We start from the raw sequence: 20,495 nt of genomic DNA on the forward strand, positions 1-20,495 counted from the left end.
GCATGCCCGGGATCGAACCCCTGCCCGACTTATAACCGGAGGCAGCGGACGTCTTAATCACTATGCTATCATGACTCATAGAGTAGATCGAGTTCGGTTGATAGACCTACTATTCCATAAAATACTTACATTAACACTTTTCTACCTAACTATTTTTGCCGATAAAATCATATTTCATATAAGTAAGTATAAGTACTTTTTATTCTCTAAATGGGCGATAATTTTTATAAAATTATTATTAATCGATCCGCTTTTGGTAAGTAACTAATGAAATATTATATTGTATTTTGGCATAACACTATTTCAATTGCTGTAAATATTACCTACATAGTGCATAATATGCATACTTATCTAATGTAGAAATACAGAACAGACGCCATGAGTGTTAAAAAATAATATCAAAGTAGGTATAGTCGGGATACATCATGTGTTAACTAAAAGTGATTCTTTTTCGGTGTCTAATGACTCGTATTGCAGGATTGCATATTTGCAGTTTGCTTCCTAATAGGGAATCCTAAACATGCATGCGGCATCTTATGTATGTGTGTAATAATGAGATCTTTGAATGTCATTCTAATTACTTTTATGTTTAAGAGTCATTATTCTATGCAAATACTATGAACTTTTGACTTTATTGTTTGACTATTAGAAGAACCTAAATTCTGTAAGCACTGTTTTCACTACGCATTTCTTTTGTGAGCACTTCAACGAGCAAACGTTTACTTAATTCACTTAAAAAATCATTTTTTAAACTCAAAAAGCAGTTGTTTAGCTTCAGTATGTATGTATTTTTTTATTTTTTTATTTTTTACATATTTTAATGAAAGAGTTGTTGCATCTACAGAGAAATAATATTTTTTTTTAATATTAACTTCTTACCTAATAGTATTTTAAAAAGTTACATTAAGTACATACATGTTTAAATTTCATTTCACCAAAAAATCTTTAATTGTTTCAGAACTAGTTAATAGTATGATGTAACAACATTAAAAAAATGTTTTTTCTATAACAGGGCTTCGAACTTTAGTAATAATCCTTTTAATTCGGATGACGAATTACCTATAACTTCAAATTCAACTTCAAAGAGTAAATCACTCAATAAATTGAAGAAATCGAAAAAGCGGCAGTCAGATTCAGAATCTGAACCGGAACCACCTGTAAAGCGTAAGAAAGCGCTTCAAAAAAAGCCTGTCAAGGCTGCACGTCCTTCATGGGAGTCTGAGGTGAGTTATTACACTTTATTTTTACTGTAAATATAATATTATTACAATTGTTTTCAAGAAATATTAGAATTCTGACTGAATATAAGCATCAACTAAACCCTTTAAGAAGATATTAATGGTTTTTTTACATCATTATATTTAATTATTTAATTATTAGTTAATATTAGCTTAGCACGTTTGAATATGGAGCCTAAGGTCTCAAGTTCGATTCTTGAGCTGGATCAAATAAATTGTTAGCTTTAGGGGAGGTTTCGCAACTCAACTCTGGGTTGTTGAATTTATTGATGGAAACCTATTTATTAATAAACATTTTATTAACTGAGTTAATATTTTTTAATAACTAAAAATATTATTTTTGTCTTTTCAGTACGAAGAAGAAGTGGTGCAAAAGCTTGAACCACTTAAAAATTTTATCACCAAAAAAATAGCATCAGGGTATTCTACCCAGCGAAAACCAGAGAAATTAATAACGGAAGGCGATTATTACTTAGAACTCCGCATCTATAACGCTGCTGAAGCATCAAAGATAAGCCCGGGTAATCGATGGCGTCACGCCCTTTTTACTTATAAGTCATGTATGGATACCAACTCAGAAATTTGGCAGGCAACGAATCGCTTGGTCGCTGCTGCTAAGGAAGATTTTAAAGGGGTTAAACCTACACTATACCCAGCATGAAAATTTTAACTGCATTTTACTAACTTCAAATAATAAGTACTCTTACTTAGTATAATCTCATAATGACTTTTTGTGATATTTGTAATATAACAGTGCCAAAATACTTTTCACATAAGAAAAGTTATATACATAAGTCTAATTGTTTACTTCGCACAGAATTCGATAATGTTCAAATAATTGGAACTGCTTTTAAGAACAGAATACTAAGCTATCGTGTATGTCCATCAAAAAAATTTTTGTTACCTGAGCAATTTTTATCTGAAGTTGTAAATACGATATGTAATTTAGTAAAAAGAAGTCTTGAGAAACATAATGCTCTTAAAATAAATTTTGAACTATTTGCGACTTTTACTTTGCCAAAAAATAATGAAAAATCTTTGAAGTCGTTTAATACTAAATATGTACAAATTTTTCAATCCACAAACATAAAAAATATATATTTAGAGTGTGTAAAAAGCCTGCTTAACAAATTATCAGAGTTTGAACATTCAGAATCAGGCTGGTCTTTTGACTCTTTGAATAATTTAGAAGTAAACATTAATAAATATAATCCTTTAAGGACAGGCTCCTATATTCCACTACCAATAAAAATTCTGAAAACTAGATCTTGTGTAAATATTAAAAATAGTGATGATAAGTGTTTTCTGTGGAGTATATTAGCACATATGTATCCCACCGATAAAAACTGTAATAGAGTATCTTCATATCCTCATTATTCAAAAGTTTTAAAAACAGATGGTATGTCGTTTCCACCATCTTTTGAGGATATCACATTATTTGAAAAAAATAATTCTGACATAAGTGTTAATATATACAGTTTAGAAAAAAATGGTGATATTAACGGACCTCTGTACAAAACCAGCAAGCGTAAACTTGTTCATGTTAATTTGCTTTACATTACTAAAAACAATAAAAGACATTTTTGTTTGATAAGAAACTTTGAACGGTTGGTTCATAGTCAACTTACTAAAAATAAGTCTAAAATTTTTTTATGTGAGGAGTGCTTCATTTATTTCAATTCAGAAGAAAAATTATGCAAACATAATTGTGCTAGAATTAAAACTGTTCTTCCAGAGAAAAATAGTAAATTATATTTTGATAATTATGAAAGAACTCAAAGAATACCAATTGTGATTTATGGTGATTTTGAAAGTTTATTAAGAGAATATTCTGATAAAAGTAAATCTGGGCATACTGAAACCATACAGGTTCATGAAGCCACATCTTTCGCGTACTATATTTGTTGTGAATCTAAACCTGAACTTAATGAACTGGTTTCATACATAGGAGCTAACTGTGCTCAAAAATTTGTAGAAACAATTTCAAATGATGTCAAACGATTACATGCAATTTTGTTAGAAAATAATCCCATGAAACTACTTACTGAAACTGAAAAGAAATGTTTTCATAATGCAAAAGTTTGCTGTATATGTAAACAAAAATTTACATCCACAGATAAAATTGTAGCAGATCACGATCATTTTACAGGGGAATATAGAGGCGCGGCTCACAACATTTGCAACTTGAGTGCAAAGAAATGTCCTTTTATACCTATTATATTTCATAATTTAAGTAATTACGATTGCCATCTTTTTATTAAAGAGTTAGCGAGTATTAATGGTCGTATAAATATTATTCCAAAAAATAAAGAAAAATACATATCTTTCACAAAATTTATATCAATTGATTCAAAAACTGCTGCTCAGCTGAAATTCATCGATTCTTTTAATTTTCTCAGTTGTAGCTTAGATAAATTAGCTAGATCTTTACATCAAGATGACTTCGTAAACTTGCGTAGGTATTACAGTGATCAGTATTTATTTGATTTGATTTGCAGAAAGGGTGTGTACTGCTATGATTATATAGACTCTTTAAAACGTTACGATGAAACTGAGTTACCAAAACGAAAACATTTTTTTAATAAACTTACTTCAGAACTTATTTCGGAAGAAGATTATAAACATGCATTGAAAGTTTGGAAAACTTTTAAAATAAAAAATTTAGGCGAATATACAGATTTATATTTAAAATGTGATGTTCTATTACTAGCAGATAGTTTTGAAAAATTCAGAAAAATTAGCTTAGCAACCTATTGCTTAGATCCGTGCTATTATGTTTCTTCACCTTCTTTAAGTTGGGATGCAATGCTTTTGCATACCAATGTAAAATTAGACCTTATAACTGATGTGGAGATGTATCAAATGATTGAAAAAGGTATACGAGGTGGTCTAGCTCAGTGTTCTTTAAGGTATGCTAAAGCTAACAATAAATATATGTCTGATTATGATATCAACAAATCAAGTAGCTTTTTGGTATATTTAGACTGTGTGAACCTGTATGGTTATGCAATGATGATGAAACTTCCTACAAGTAATTTTAAATTTTTGAACAAAGACCAAATTGAGACTTTTGAAATTGATTCTATTACTGTTGATAGTAACATTGGTTATATACTTGAAGTAGATCTTAGTTATCCATCTGAAATACATGACGCTCACTCAGATTTACCATTTGCTGCTGAAAAATTCACACCTTTTGGTCATAGAAATGCCAAGCTTATTGCAAATTTATACGACAAATGTTCCTATGTTATTCACTACATCCATTTAAAAGAATGTCTTAAAAACGGTCTAAAATTGTTAAAAATTCATAGAATTCTATCATTTGAACAAAAAGAATTTTTGAAACCATATATTGAATTGAATACCTCTTTGAGGCAAAAAGCAGAGTCTGAATTTGAAAAAGACTTTTTCAAAAAACAAAATAATGCTATTTTTGGTAAAACCATAGAAAATAAAAGAAAACAAGTAAATGTAAAACTTGTTAATACATGGACAGATAAGAATAATAAGACAAACAGGATTATTGGAGCAGAAAAGTATGTAAGTGCGCCTAACTTTAAATGTTTGTCGATATTTACAGATAATTTGGTTGCAATCCAATTAGAACAAACGAAATTAATTTTGGATAGACCAATTTATGTGGGGTTTACTGTTTTAGAGTTAGCTAAAACACATTTATATAACTTTCACTATTCTATAATGAAACCATTATATAAAGAAAATATTGAACTTTGTTATACTGATACTGATAGCTTACTATATCGCATATATACTGATGATTTTTATTCAGACATGAAAAAGTATATTAAGTTTTTCGATACCAGCAATTTTAGCGATAAAAATGTTTACAATATCCCTCAAGCAAATATGAAAATTCCGGGGTTTTTTAAAGATGAGATGGGTGGAGATGTTATTGTTGAATTTGTTGGCTTACGAGCAAAATTGTATTGTATTGAATCACAAAAAATGTCTATTAAAAAGGCAAAAGGAGTGACAACATCTGTTACCAAAAGGTTGGATATAGATAAATACAAAAATGTGTTATACTACAATCAATCAGTCAGAAAGAATATGTGTGTTATTAGATCTAAAAATCATAATGTATATACCCAAAAAATTAATAAGTTAGTTTTAAATAGTGAAGATGATAAAAGACAAATTTTAAAGAAGCAATTTAAAACGTTGCCGTGGGGGCACTACAGTACAATTTTTTAGTTGTTAATTTGTACAAGATTTTATGTTATTCATTACTGTGCAATTTTGATTGTTCATGTATGCATGCAAATATTGAAATAAATATTTACTACTCATCATCACTGTCATTTTATTATTTTACCTTTTAGTTTTTTATTTTTATATTTATCGAGATCAATAACTTGAGTTATAGTGATATCATAGCAGGTGATAATGTTTGCTTACTGACCTTTACGTTTGTTTATATAGACCTTCAATTTCAACATTATATCCTTATCACCTTGGTCAAGAAATGAAAATGCAGTAAGCAAACATTAAGCAAAATTAAAAAAACCTTTACATTGAAGGGAATCGAACCCTTGAAATACTTGAAAAAACTTGATTGTACTACCTAATATTTACATGGAATACGTTAATATTATTAGGTACTTAGTACAATCATAATGTTTTCAATTAATAGTTTAAAATTTAAAAAAACAATTTTATTCTTTTAACTACGTTTATTTCATAAATAATGAATTCATGCTACAGCTCCTTACTCTAAAAAACACTATTTTTATAAACAAAAAATATGATGATATTTAAAAATAAGCAAATTACATTTCAACAATAGTTCACATTTATATGGAGTGAGTAATTTTTGACATTATTTTACCTATCAAATTTTCTGTAGCATCCATAACTTCATCGTAATTATCCTTGACTACATACTGTGCACTAACACTAGGAGTATCACCATTTATATTTTCATCTTGTTCTCCTCCATTTAGTCCATAAATATTTATTTTTATTAAATGAAGCCGTCTTCCAGTTGCTTTGCGAATAACATAGGATGTTGATGTAGAAGTCGGGGGTGAAACAGGCTTCAATAGTGATAAACTGCATTTTTTCTTTTTTTTCATCTCCTTACTAGATGCTTGAACTGGTTCTGCTGCTTGTTTTTGAGCTAAATCCTCGCAAAGTCTCTGAAATTCAGTTTCCGCGAACCCGTTTACATCTTGTGCGTAGTAAAAAGGATTTGTTAGATTTTCGTTGGGTAAGATAGGAGTCGACATAATTCTGAAACAAAAAGAAAAATAATTAATAAATAACGGTAAAAAAAATACATGCTTTATTAAAAGTCAGCACATTGTTATAAAATAATTATAATAACTTACCAAGTAAAATACTCGATATTTATTATGATAAAATTATGAGCGCGGCTACTGTTTTCTTCGGGAGCTGTAGCAGGAATGAAGCTTTAATAAATAATAATTAATCTAATACTGTCTTGCGATCTAAAACGATGTAATTTGAGCAAAACGAAAACATAATGCTTTAGTGACACAGCATCACATTCCAAGTTTTTCCCGAGAGCTGAAACAGGAATGAACATGCATCGATAGTAAAATCTTATATAATCTTGTATTCTCAAATGGGTAATTTGAGCAAAGTGAAAACAAATCTTTAGTGACACAGCAACGCATTCCGAGTTTACACGTGTATGGTGTCATTTCTTTAAATTGGTTATTAACATTATGTTACATTTTAGTTATAAAATTATATAGAATATAATGTGAAGACTTTATAACAGGATTTTATCTTTTTTAACAGAAAACACAATGAAGTTGATCAAACAACCAGTAACATTGGAAATTAACAATTTAAATATAGAAGCGTCATCAATCCAAAAAAGGCATAGTTTGCTATTGCCCAATACGATTCGCTGTATAATATGTGGACCGTCAAATTGTGGCAAAACAAACACAATGTTAAGCTTATTACTACATCAAAATGGTCTCAAGTTTCAAAATGTTTACCTATATTCTAAAACAACATTTCAACCAAAATATTGTTTTTTGAATAAAGTTTTAAGCATGGTTCCAGCTGTTAAGCTCTTTACCTTCAAAGATGATAAAGAGGTTATTCCTCCTACTGAAGCCTTGAAAAATTCTGTATTTATTTTTGATGATGTTACTTGCGAGAACCAAGTAAATATCCGAGATTATTTTTCAATGGGTAGACATAAGAACATCGACTGTTTTTATTTGACTCAAACATATTCTAAGATACCAAAACAATTAATTCGAGATAACGTAAATTTTTTAATAATTTTTAAACAAGATGATATAAATTTGAAACACATCTATAACGAACATGTCAATTCTGACATGACTTGGTCAGACTTCAAAAAATTATGTTCAGATATATGGAAAGATCCATACACATGTTTAATAATTAATAAAGATTGTGAATTAAATAACGGTAGATATAGAAAATCTTTCGACGTTTTTGTAAAATTTTGAATGAAATTATTTAAACAGATTGTAATTTAAAATTAGTTTCATTTTAATTTTTACTACATAGTTCAATGGTTGTGTAAAATAATTAAAAAAAGAAATGGAAACAAGTTTGAAAAAAGAGTTAATTAAATCAGTAAAGGCTATTAAAAGTAAAGTAAAAAGATTACGTGATGAAGATGAAGAGTTAGAACTGAGGCGGAAAAAAATATTTAAACCACTGTCTGATCCTTTGAAAGCAATTGTTACACTAAATAAATATGCTACAAACAAATCTTATCACGAAACTAATTGTAACAACGCAAGTGTTGAAAATAATCAATCGCCTGAAATTCCAAATATAAACTCAAAACAAGATGGTGATATTGAAATTACTCACAACGATAATAACTTTGAAGAAAATCCGAAAAAACAAGAGGAAATGTCTGAACCTTTGGAATTTCTAAATGATGAAGTCAACATTTCCGAAACACTGGCAGACAATGATCTGTTTGGCGAGCAAAGCAATGTATCTATACCATTTGGTATACGTCGCATTAACAAAAAATTGATGATAGGAAATACCCCCGTCAAATTTTCAACTGTAGATGATATGTCTTCAAACAAATTAACTTTTATTACTATTGATAATAAAAGTTATGAACTAACTGCTGGTTTAATAGAACTTTTATTAAGAAATAAACCAAACTTGAATAAAGTAACTGAAAGTGATAAAATCACATATAAAGATATCTTAATTAGTACTAGTGCTCATAAAAGGGATTACAATCCTGCTAATCAAATTAAAGGTGACAAAGGAAAAAAATATTCTCAAATCATCAAACCATTATTTTATGAAAAGGATATGTGTGAAACAAACAAATTAAAGTACGGTGGTAGGCTACCAGTTTTAAAGAAATACAAAACTGATACTGATCTCATCTATTGGGATGATCCTAATGAGTTAATTGAAAGATTAAGATTGATTATTGCGTCCAGAGACGCTGGCAACACTAATCATGATAATGAAATTCTTTCGATTATTGAAGAGTTAAAAGAAGCGGGTATAATAAAAGAATAAAAGAAAGCACATTTATGGAGCGTGTTCAGTATTGATAAGCAGGTTGAACATGAAAGTTGATAAGTTTGGACATCATGTTAATAAGATGCGAAGAATGAAAGGAGTGTTATTAGAATGCGCTTTGAAGTGTACAAACAATAATTTGGATGCTCAGCATAAAAGAGTAAAAAATCTTGCGCAGCCGGTAGATTCTAACGATTGTGTTACAAAAGAATACGTTGATGTTTTGGCAGAGAATCTTTCAAAAAAAATATCATCAATTAATCAGTTTATTACAGAAATAAATATTAAAGTAAGTAATTTGATCGAAATCACCGAGGCTAGTAAAGTAAAACATGAGCAAAAACAGCGTCGTAAATGAAATACATAAAAATGCAAGAGTAAACTTCCCTCGTCGACATGTTGTCATGAGAGATATAGACGATTTATGGCAAGCTGACTTGATTGATATGAAATCTCTTTCGAAACAAAATTCAGGTTATAAATATATTTTAGTTGTAATTGATACATTCTCAAAATATGCTTGGGCATTTCCACTAAAGTTTAAAAATAAAGATCAGGTCTCTAAAGCGTTTGAATCTATATTAAAGAAAGGACGTATTCCAAAAAACCTTCAAACAGATTTTGGAACTGAGTTTTACAACGAAAATTTTAAAAAGATAGTCAAAAAGTTTAACATCAATCATTATTCTACATATTCCACTAAAAAAGCTTCTATAGTTGAAAGACTTATAAGAACTTTAAAAAATAAAATGTATAAACAATTCAGTTTCCAAGGAAACTACACTTGGACTAAAGGTGTGCTAGAAGAAATAGTTGAAAATTATAACACCTCTAAACATAGAACGATCGGTTTATCCCCTAACGCAGTTAATGAAAATAATAAGAAACTTATACTTCAAAGATTTAATGTAGGAAAACAGTTAAAAATCCTTAAGAAGAGAAATTTAAAAGTTGGAGATTTTGTGCGGATTAGTAAGTATAAAGGTGTTTTTGAAAAAGGTTACACTCCTAATTGGTCCACCGAAATATTCCGTATTAAAAAAGTACAGAAAACGAATCCTGTTACTTACCTTATAGAAGATGCTAAACATCAGCCAATTTTGGGCTCATTTTATGCAGAAGAACTTCAAAAAACAGAAAATCCTAATGTCTATCTTATTGAAAAAGTTTTAAAAAGAAAAGGAAACAAGATATTTGTAAAGTGGTTAGGATTTCCATCGAGTGAAAATAGTTGGATAGATAGAACGAATATTTTATAACTAACCAGTTCCCAATTTATTTATTGTTATTTAAGTGATAGTATAGTTATTTTACATTCATTGTAATAAAAGTAATGAAAGAGAGCAGTATTCTCAATTGGTTTATAAATCATTTACCATTTGAACTTCATCTACCTGGATATAATTACTGTGGTGCTGGTACAAAATTGTATAAAAGGCTTGCACGGGGAGATCAAGGTGTAAATAAATTGGATGAATATTGTAAACAACACGATATTGCATACGACTTGTCAACTTCATTAAGTGATCGTCATAAGGCTGATAAAATATTGATGAAAAGGGCTAAGCAACGTGCTTTAGCATCTGATGCAACTTTGGGAGAAAAGATAGCAGCAAATTTAGTTAGTAAAGCTATGATAGCTAAATTGTATACCGGGTCGGGACTGACTAGTAAAGCCAACAATTCTAAAACAGTGTCGCCAAAAAAATCCGCTTCAGGCACTGGTTTGAAAAAACACTTTAAACATGTTGTTGCTCATGCAAAAAAGCATGTGCAAAAAATGAAACCCAAATGTAAGAAAATGGCTATAGAATTAGCCATAGCAGCGGCTAAAGAATTGACTAAAGACTCGTCAATAAAACTTCCTCGAATTATACCAATTCCAAAAACTGGTGGAGTACTTCCTTTGATACCTATTTTTGCCGGATTATCTGCTGCGGGTAGCTTAGCTGGTGGTGCTGCAGGAATCGCTAAAGTTATAAATGATTTGAAAGACGCTAAAAAACGTTTTACAGAATTAAAGAGGCATCATGAAAAAATGGAAACCCTCCATATAGGCAAAGGTTTACATATCAAACCGCATAGAGGTAGTTTAGGAATTTACATTTCAAATGAAAAAAACTAAGAGAAAGGCTACCCAAACGAGCGCTCACCAATATCGACATCATCAACCATTCGCAAGACATTCCTTACTTTCGAGGGGTGTTTATGAGAGATGAGATGCCAAAACATCCTTTTCGAAAAGAATGTGGTATAGTTAATTTGGATAGCTCCAATAATCCTGGCTCTCATTGGGTAGCCTATGCAAAAGTAAATAATGAAATTCAATACTTTGACAGCTATGGAAATTTAAAACCACCTAAAGAGTTAATTCAATATTTAGGAACTGGTATGAGTTATAATTACAAAAATTTTCAAGGTAGTCATCCTTATAACTGCGGTCATCTATGTATAAAGTTTTTAAGAAGTTTTTGGAATACACAAAATAAAATGTATAAATAGTTCAGTGAAATCAGTAAATATTTAGTTTACGATCATGTCTGTAACAATCACTATTACCGGGCACAAATCTGTGTTGGAATCATTTTTTCAACCTCCTCTTATTCTCGATGGTGAATATGAATGCGGTTTATTATATTTTTCTGCTCTGAACTCAATACCAAACATAAATCATAGCAATAACATATTTGCATATGGTGATGAATGTAAATATTTAAAAATTCCATATGGTACTTATGATTTATATGACATAAGAGAATATCTTGCGAGTAAGTTAGACAACTGTGAAATTGAAATAAAACCAAATAATAATACTTTAACATGCTCGCTTTTTTGTTCCAAAACTGTACATTTTGACGTAGAAAACAGTTTAGGACGCTTACTTGGTTTCCCAAATGTAAAACTTGAAGCAAATAAATGGCATGAGTCTGTTAATCCAGTTAACATTCTTCCCTTGTCTGTCATCAGGATCGAATGTGATCTTATATTCGGATCATTTAATAATGGGTTTGCATCACATATTATTCATGAATTTATTCCTAACGTTCCTCCAGGATATCGATATATAGAAATTCCGAAAAATATTATTTATCTTCCTGTTAATAAGAGTAATATATCATCCATAACTGTTAAAATCATTGACGAAAACGGTAACAATATTGATTTTAGAGAAGAAAATATCCAACTGAGACTTCATTTACGTAGAGCAAAATGATAGTGTTTAATAAAACACTTGGATATGAGGTGAAAAGAATCAATCATTTGCCTGCTACTAAAGCGCGTACACGTATTAAAGCAAATCGTAATATTGTAACAAAAAGAAACAAAGATTTTCTCCGATCACTCGGATTCAAAGTATGAATATTCTAAATATTAATAACACCCCAGTATTCGATAATTCTATCGAAAGTTATGAGATCCACACGTACAATCCATACAATAACAGCTTTAAAGAAAATGATGAAATTCGCATTCCAATACATCAGCAAGACATATACATATTACCATGTAATAGTTCAATTTATGTTGAAGGCTTTGCCACAGTGACTGGAAAAGATCAATCGGGGAAAGAAATAAAGAAACCTGTAAATTTTACTAATAACCCTGTTATGTTTCTATTTCAAGACATAAGGTATGAAATGAACGGTATTGAAATAGATCGCGTAAGAAACCCTGGAATAACCACAACATTAAAATCATACATATCGATGAATGAGGGGGATAGCAAAGTCGCAGCATTGTGGGGTTGGCAAATGGATGGTTTTAAAATGACAGAGGGATATTTTAATGCTGTTATACCATTGAATAAAATAATGGGATTTGCTGAGGATTATAATAAAATTATTATAAACTGTAAACATGAACTTATTCTGAATAGAAGTAATAGTAATTTAAATAGTGTAACAATTCACAAGGATGATAATATAGATATAGAAGTACGAACAATTCAGTGGCGTGTGCCGCATATAAAAGTTTCGGATCGTGAAAGACTCTCACTACTTAAGTATTTAGAAAAAGACAAACCTATTCAAATAGCATTCAGAAATTGGGATTTATATGAATATCCTTTACTTCCTAAAACTACAAAACATTCGTGGTCAATTAAAACTACTTCTCAACTTGAAAAGCCTCGATATGTTATTTTTGGTCTACAAACTAATAGGAAAAACAGTAAGACTAATGATAGTTCTATATTTGATCATTGCAAATTAACAAATGTAACACTGTTTTTAAATTCACAGTATTACCCATACGATTCACTTAATTTGAAATTTGATGAAAATAAATACAGTATATTATACGAAATGTACACTCAATTTCGGCAGTCTTATTATAATCTTCCTGTTGACCCGTTGTTTGATCTGATCACATTTAAAGAAAAGGCACCACTGTTTGTAATTGACTGTTCAAGACAAAACGAGAATTTAAAGACAGGACCTGTAGACGTACGTTTGGAAATTGAAAGTTCGCAAGATATCCCGGATAAAACATCAGCATATTGTCTTATAATAAACGATCGCCTCTTTGAATATAAACCCTTAAGTAATATTGTTCGCAAGTTGTCATGAGTGTCATCATTGATGTACAAGGATTCAAGACGGATTCCAATGAGTTTATAGTAAAAGAAATAGCTATATTGTGTAATAACCATATCCAGACTTATTTAATCAAGCCACCATACCCATTTTATAATTTAACGAAAACGGAAAGAAAACAAGTTTGTTGGATAGAAAAAAACAGAGGAATACATTGGAAAGAAGGTTTTATTTCATACTTAAACTACAAAGATTATGTAAACATGAATAATTATTTAAATAATAAACGTGTTTATGCTAAAGGTGTAGAAAAAGTGCAGTGGATATCGAAAATGTTTGGTTGCGATAGTGTTTATAATTTGGAAGATAAATCTTGCCCTAGCTTATTAAGTTTGTATGAACAATACGAAACGAATAGTGATGTGTTTAGTTGTTTATACCATCCTTCAATATGTGCATTAAAAAACGTGCTTGTTTTAAGAAAATGGTGTCTCGATAATAAAATTTTCTAAAAAAAAAAAAATATATATCTAGTAGTTTTTATTTACTTTCCTTTTGTTAAGGGTTGATTAGTAATATAAGTATGACTAGCAAAGTATAGTCAATATTTTTATTAGTTGTTGATTAATACGACTTTAGTTTATTCATGTACATGGTCTAAGAAAGTCATTCCTTTTCAAAAACTCAAAGTAATCATCATAATTATAAACAAATAAAAATGATATTAAAAGTTAATGATTTAGTTGACGTTGTTATTGTAAAATGGAATTTGTGTGGGCTGCATCATGTACATATATTAAACTATAAGGAATACGATGGTATTCTGATATCAACGATCTCAAAGAAATCCAACATTTATTATCAAGGTCTTAAAGTTTCCGCACGCGTATTAAGAATAAATAATAAGTATGTTGACTTGATACCATCAGCTGATTAATGTGTAACTAAAACCGTCTGATTTTCATAAATAACCTTATAAAGCTGAGTCATTAGGATTTATCTGAAATTGACACATTAAAAGTAATTTGTTGAACGATTTAAAATAAACGATTACTTATATAAATCCAAATAATGCTAAAATGAGATGTCAATAGCGATAAGTAGGCTATCCAAGAATAATATCACCATTGAATCATCTTCGAGGAGTTTGTGACAACCTGATCATTCTCTTGTTACTGATTATATTTAACATCGATCGTGAAATTGGAAGTTGTAGCTCACGTCTATACGATGCGCGGCGCGGTGCAGCTACACCGCTAGACGCGCCGCGCTTTATCTAGAGACGTGAGCTACAACTCCCAATTTTACCCTACTGTCCATACCTTGCACATGAATCTATCCGGTGGCGGGATGCACACGAAGCCGACGCACGGCGGGTGGTAGAGGCACAGGCACGCGGCGCACGCCAGCGTGGGCACGCCGCGCCCGCACGTCAGCGAGCACGGCTGCTGCACCTGACGATTTAGCTGTACGTGATACCCATAACTATACTTTCATGATCATTCATGCATCTATTTGATTGCATATTGGTTGCATTTAATCCAGTACTTTGGACTTTAGTGATGTTCACTTTTTATTAAGTAAAAATAAAAAGATAAAAAATTATCTACCACGCTAGCCAAGTGCGGATTGGCAATCTTCACACACTTTTGAGAATTTTGTGGAGAACTCTGAGGCGTGCAGGTTTCTTAACGATGTTTACCTTCACCATTAAAGCAGGTGATTTAATGGTGAAAATTTTTAATTGCTTAAAACAAACATAACTCCGAAGTTAAAGGTGTTGCCTGTAGGCAGCAATAATAATGTCTGATGGTATTTCGTGACAGGAAAGGTTGACTGGCTTAGCAAGCAAATAGACGTTTTCACCTCAAAAAGTTTATTTAAGTATATATTTATTGACACAGAAGTGTTTGTAATCCAAAAAGTTGCAGTAGCAGCAGTCAAAACAATGTGTACCATTAAAGAGAAAATATATATTGCGATCTAACTTAATATAACGCCATCTCTGGAGCTTTATAAAAATTCAAAACTCTATTACAGGTTTTGAAATGGATACCATTATTCCAAGTCACCAGTACTTCATGGATTTGGAGTTTATAATACTTGGGAAAAATAGCTTAACCGGTGACCGATCTAGATCCATTCTTATGTTATTAATTGCGAAAGTAGCTCTGATTATGTCTTTGTAATTCTTTCACAGCTCAATCGTTTAACCAATCTTGACTGACACGAAGATAGCTTACATCCTGGGGATGACATAGGAACCATTTTAATAGGATTTCAAAGTGTTACCAGTATAGTAGTGTTAGTCACCTGGTGGTGGTCCCGGGTGGTTGCGGGTTGCGGCGCGGGCGGCGGCGCGGGGCGCGGCTGCAACGGCGGCGGGCCCCTGCCGGACCACAGTGTTACCTGCGCCGCGGCGCTCAGTACCCGCACCGGAGGGCTAATTGCCGTCCGGACAATTACCCCTCCATTGCGACACCACACACATACGACACTTCGCTTTTAGGACGTGAAATAACACTTGAGTTAAAAGATCTAGTGACTTTACGCCGATGCGTCATGAATTTTTATTAAACACAACAAGTGCACCTATATGTGCTTCACCTCTGATTTGAAGACATCCTTAAAGTCAACAATATCTATGTACATACACACTAAACAGATCATTGTGAATATTTTTTTAAAATTATAATAATGTATTTTGACAATTTTTGTTCTAAATGTCCCATCAAGTATTACATAGTGATCATTAGAGCAAATCCCAGGAGGAAATTATAGACATGACATCTAGGTTCCCAAAAATCAAAAAAGTGAAGGAATTAGTGATAGTTAAAAGTAATTTTTTACAAAAATTAAATTTAGTGAACATATTATATAATTTTATATAAGTAGTCTAAGTATTACAAGCAGGTAATCAAACACATTTTTTAAGTTATTTCACATCCTAAAACATATGTATTTAATTTTTCACTTAGGTAATAAAATAATCAAGTTATTATCAAAATACACAAACGTAAAAAGATATGTTATGTAAAAAAATAGAAAAGTCGCACAGCTTGCGAAATATGTATAAAAATTCTCCTTGATTTGATTGTGAATAAGAGTTAGTAATATGCCGTGTACCACTAAAAAAATGGAAGATAGAAGTCATTTAAAACATTAAATTAGGGTATTGTTGAGAGTAAAAATGTTGTTTTTAGAATTTTTTTGACAATTTTTGAAGTATATCTTGAATGCCGTTGTATCAAAACAATGTCACTGATTAGATCCATATTTTATTCTCAACAACACCACAAAACTATGCAACTAAATCTTTTGTGTAGATAAAACACTATCACAGAAATTACAAATAGTTCGGTAATTTTAGTGAACAATCATATTATGATAGTGAGTCAGCCACAAGTATAGTAGTCACCTGGGTTTCTTCCACGCGGCTGTGTTATTGTTATCCGCAGGCGTCGTCGCGGGTTGCGGCTGCGCTTGCTGCGTTTGCGGCTGCGGCTTTTTCGTAGTCTTTGGCGTTGTTCCGTTGGAGCTTAGCCGGGAACCCATAGATTTTACCTTCAATAAAACGATTTTTTTTTAAATTCCGATACAAGACCTTGACTACAATCTCACCTGGTGGTGAGTGATGACGCAGTTTAAGATGGTATGGCAGTTCCATTAAATCTTATTGGTTCTTACGCGGTATCATACCGGAATGTACATCGTTTTGTCGGCACGGCTTTGCCTAAGCTGATCACGACGTTTTCTTTCTTCGTCAAAGCAACTGATATTTAATTGCTTAGTACGCACATAACTTCGATGGGTTAAGAGGCCCGGGATCAAATCCCCAACCTCCCGAAAAGGTGGCGATCGTCTTAACCACTCGGTTTAGTGACTAGGCAATTACGTCTCTTATGCTGCCCTCCTCAAGCTAAAACGTCGTTAACCAACATTTGGTCAAATTTGACTTTTTAACACTATCTTACTCAGAATTTTTTTTTCTATCGACCAATCTAACCGGTATTTTCCTAGCTGCTGTAGTTTTTGATATAGCAATATGAAGAACGTCGTTAAGTAACTACCTGTTTATATAATAACAATACTTAAACGTATTTAACTGACATTGCCAGTCTAAAATGTTTCTAAGCGGCATTAATTTTTATTGCTACAAGGTTTTTTTCTTAAATTCCATAGCTTAAATGTCTTTAAACGAAAATGCTAGACTAAAATATCTTTAATCACACATAAACGCGTTACAGTTTAGTTATATTTTGCAAAAAAATATTGTTTCCTAGACTGAAATGACTCTATCCCGCAATACATAACTTAAATGTCTCTAACTATTCCCGCATCTCGCCAGGTTGTAACTTTATTGTGAATCAATTTAGTCATTATTTATATTTATATTAATGGTTAATATTAAAATAAATCAATAATGAACTAGCTACTAGTGGCAAGAACAACAAAAAGACTCGCCGTAAGAGGTGTGTCTTTTTGTTGTTTCAAATATTTATTGTAATACTGCAAAAACATTTCATGTTTTAAAATTGTTTTTTCTATGTGTATAAAATGAAGTAGCTTTTCAGCAAGCAAACAAACTACGATTTCATAATGCTAAAGTACACTCGGCGTCACAAAAATCGCACCTCTGAAAATGAGGCTTTAACCTGTAATATTACCAAGGCCGTACATCTAACCCAAACACTATTGATATCAATGCAAAGAACGTTTAACGACCTTTTATCAAATAATAGTTACATTTCATAAACGATATAAACCTTCTGAATACGGGACGTCAAAGAAAATGTTGCAAAAATCCTCATTACAGGGACCACGGCTTGTTTGAACTTCATGGGCTATAAAATGGCCAGTATAAGTAAAAAATAAGGTCATTCACCATCCAAACGTTGAAGAGGTTGAGAGTTGACGTTAACCCTAACCGCAAGAAAACTAACCCTCAAGATGGACACTACGGCTGAAGAAGCCGCTCAAGTGGTTGCACTACTGTGATCAGGGATGCGACAATGTGATGTGGCACGGCAACTTAATTTGAGTCGTTTTTCCGTGCAGCGGGTATTCCAACGGTTTCAAGAGACTGGGGGCTACATCCGGAGGCAAAGATCAGGTCAACGATGCTGCACATCCGAAAGAGACGACCGCTTTATTGTGATATCTTCTTCGCGCAATCGATTCCTTAATGTCGTTGAGCTGCAACGGCAGCTCCGAGAAGTTCGCAGAGCTACAGTGAGCACGTCTACGATTAGAAGAAGGTTGCGAGAGAAGAAAATTGCGGTCCGCGTACCTGCTAGGGGTCGGAAATTAACTGCACAGCATCGAAGGGAAAGGTTGCAATTTGCCCGTGAGCATGTCAACTGAACCCTCGACCAATGGAGGGCTGGACTCTTCTCGGATGAGACAAGAGTATCTTTATTTTATTATGACGGGCGAAAGAGAGTGTACAGAAGACAAGGCGAATGATTTGTTCAGGCTTGCATAGAAGAAAGAGTAGAATATGGCGGGGGATCGAGCATGTTCTGGGGTGGCATGTCAATCGACGGAAAAATCGAATTTGTGTGTGTTTCCCGGACTGGAGGAGCTCGTGAACAGGGATCACTGACTGCTCATCGGTACATAACGGAGATTCTAGACGAGCATGGGTACTTTCGGACTGATGATCTTTCAATTGTTGTAGTTACCGTCACTTTCATTGGAAAACCTCAAATATTTATAAACAATGCTAACCTAAAACGTCGCTACGGTGCGATCTTTTGTAATAAGCCACATTTTAGTTTAGCAAGTCTCCCCAAAAACCGCTACTGGAAACAAATCATTTCTATTGTTCTAGACTAAAATGTGTTTAAATTACAAGAGCCGCATTTAAGTGTTTTGTTATTGATAGTTTTTAGGATCATAACCTAACATATAATGTCGCTAAAGTCTTTTAGAGTCATTTTACTTTAGAAATTATATAATCTTTTTAAGTTCCGTAAAAAGATACAAAAAGTAAATGCAATCCAAGCCATAAACGTCTTAAAGGGTAATCTAACGACATTTAAGTTATGTAAATATAAGCCGTTGTTAGAAAAAATGCTAGACTAAAAAGCCAAAACTCTCCTGCTATAATTATTATTTACTCTAGAAACTTAAAAATACAGCTATTCGAAAGTGCTCTGTTTGCTCTACATTTCTATAGTTTCAAGTTTCGTATACGTTTATTAGTTGTCAAATGGCATCATTTCTTTATAAATTCGCGCTTTTTTGATCATATCTCGAAACTTGGTTTTGGTAGTTAACGACACTTTAGCTTTAGGACGGCAGTATGGCTTTCATTAAAGACGAGAACTGTATCTTGTCTTGAAGAATGGCTTACTTTAATCTTAGCAGGCGGAGACTTGGGAGTGGTGGGTTCAGGGCTGGCTCCCTTGGGCGGTTTGGGCTTCGGTGTCCTCTTGCCTTCCACTGCGGGCGGCGTCGCGGCCGGCACCGGCGACTCCACACGGCGATTAATTTTCGCGTCCCTGGAACAAATGTTACACTTTGAAATAGTAAATTGTTCAACAAGGGAGTAAAACGACTATTAAATGACTTGTAGGCAAGTAATGATGCAGCCTAAGATGGAGCGCGCTTGCCTAGAAGATTGCCTATTCATTCTTGACTTGAAGGTTCCCCTTATTAAAATTGGAAAGGAAAACTAATGCTGGAAGAGTGTTTCATATTCTATTCAAATTAGTTTGAATTGTGGACTAAACAGTCACATGTACAACTTTAATATATGCAGGAGTCTGTCGAGACGATGCATATAATCTGTTACTGCCCCATATAGAATCCACCTAACGAAACACATTGTACACCCTGAGGAGCCTACTCTAATTCATTAATAATTTTTCACTTACCGTATAATTTCCTTGTCGGGATCATCAAGTCCTAGTGGTTCTTTGAAGAATGAGAAGTTCTCTATTGTTAAGCCAGTGCCCGACAAGTGTTCCGAGACCTAAAACCAACAATATGTACTATAAATAAATTCGGTCTCTTTTGAATATAAGCCAAGTCCACCAAATATTTTATTTCAAATATTTTGAATTTTTTGGAATATTGGTTGACTCATTCTTCTTAGTAATTTGGGCACAATCTGCAATCTCACCCTCCCTCTTGCTGGCCGCCGGACGCATGGACACACACCACATTCCATATGACA

General features: G+C 32.4%; 1 protein-coding gene across 3 annotated transcripts in view; it reads right to left on the reverse strand.

Moving 5' to 3' along the window:
• LOC123865323 (mediator of DNA damage checkpoint protein 1-like) overlaps positions 1-20,495 on the reverse strand; it is a 37,699-nt gene that overhangs the window by 10,607 nt on the left and 6,597 nt on the right. For 2 of the 3 annotated variants that reach the window (XM_045906286.1, XM_045906285.1), the window contains 3 exons: positions 20,194-20,291; positions 19,671-19,818; positions 16,731-16,876 (listed from right to left, as the gene is read on the reverse strand). In XM_045906286.1, coding sequence (XP_045762242.1) covers positions 16,731-16,876; positions 19,671-19,818; positions 20,194-20,291 — 392 coding nt within the window. Of the gene's footprint in view, positions 1-14,634; positions 14,779-15,604; positions 15,756-16,730; positions 16,877-19,670; positions 19,819-20,193; positions 20,292-20,495 lie in introns of all 3 variants that reach the window. The other variant, XM_045906287.1, reaches the window with a different exon arrangement.

This window comes from Maniola jurtina, chromosome 5 (genome assembly GCF_905333055.1).
Source record: "Maniola jurtina chromosome 5, ilManJurt1.1, whole genome shotgun sequence".
In the NCBI taxonomy this organism is placed as follows: domain Eukaryota; kingdom Metazoa; phylum Arthropoda; class Insecta; order Lepidoptera; family Nymphalidae; genus Maniola; species Maniola jurtina.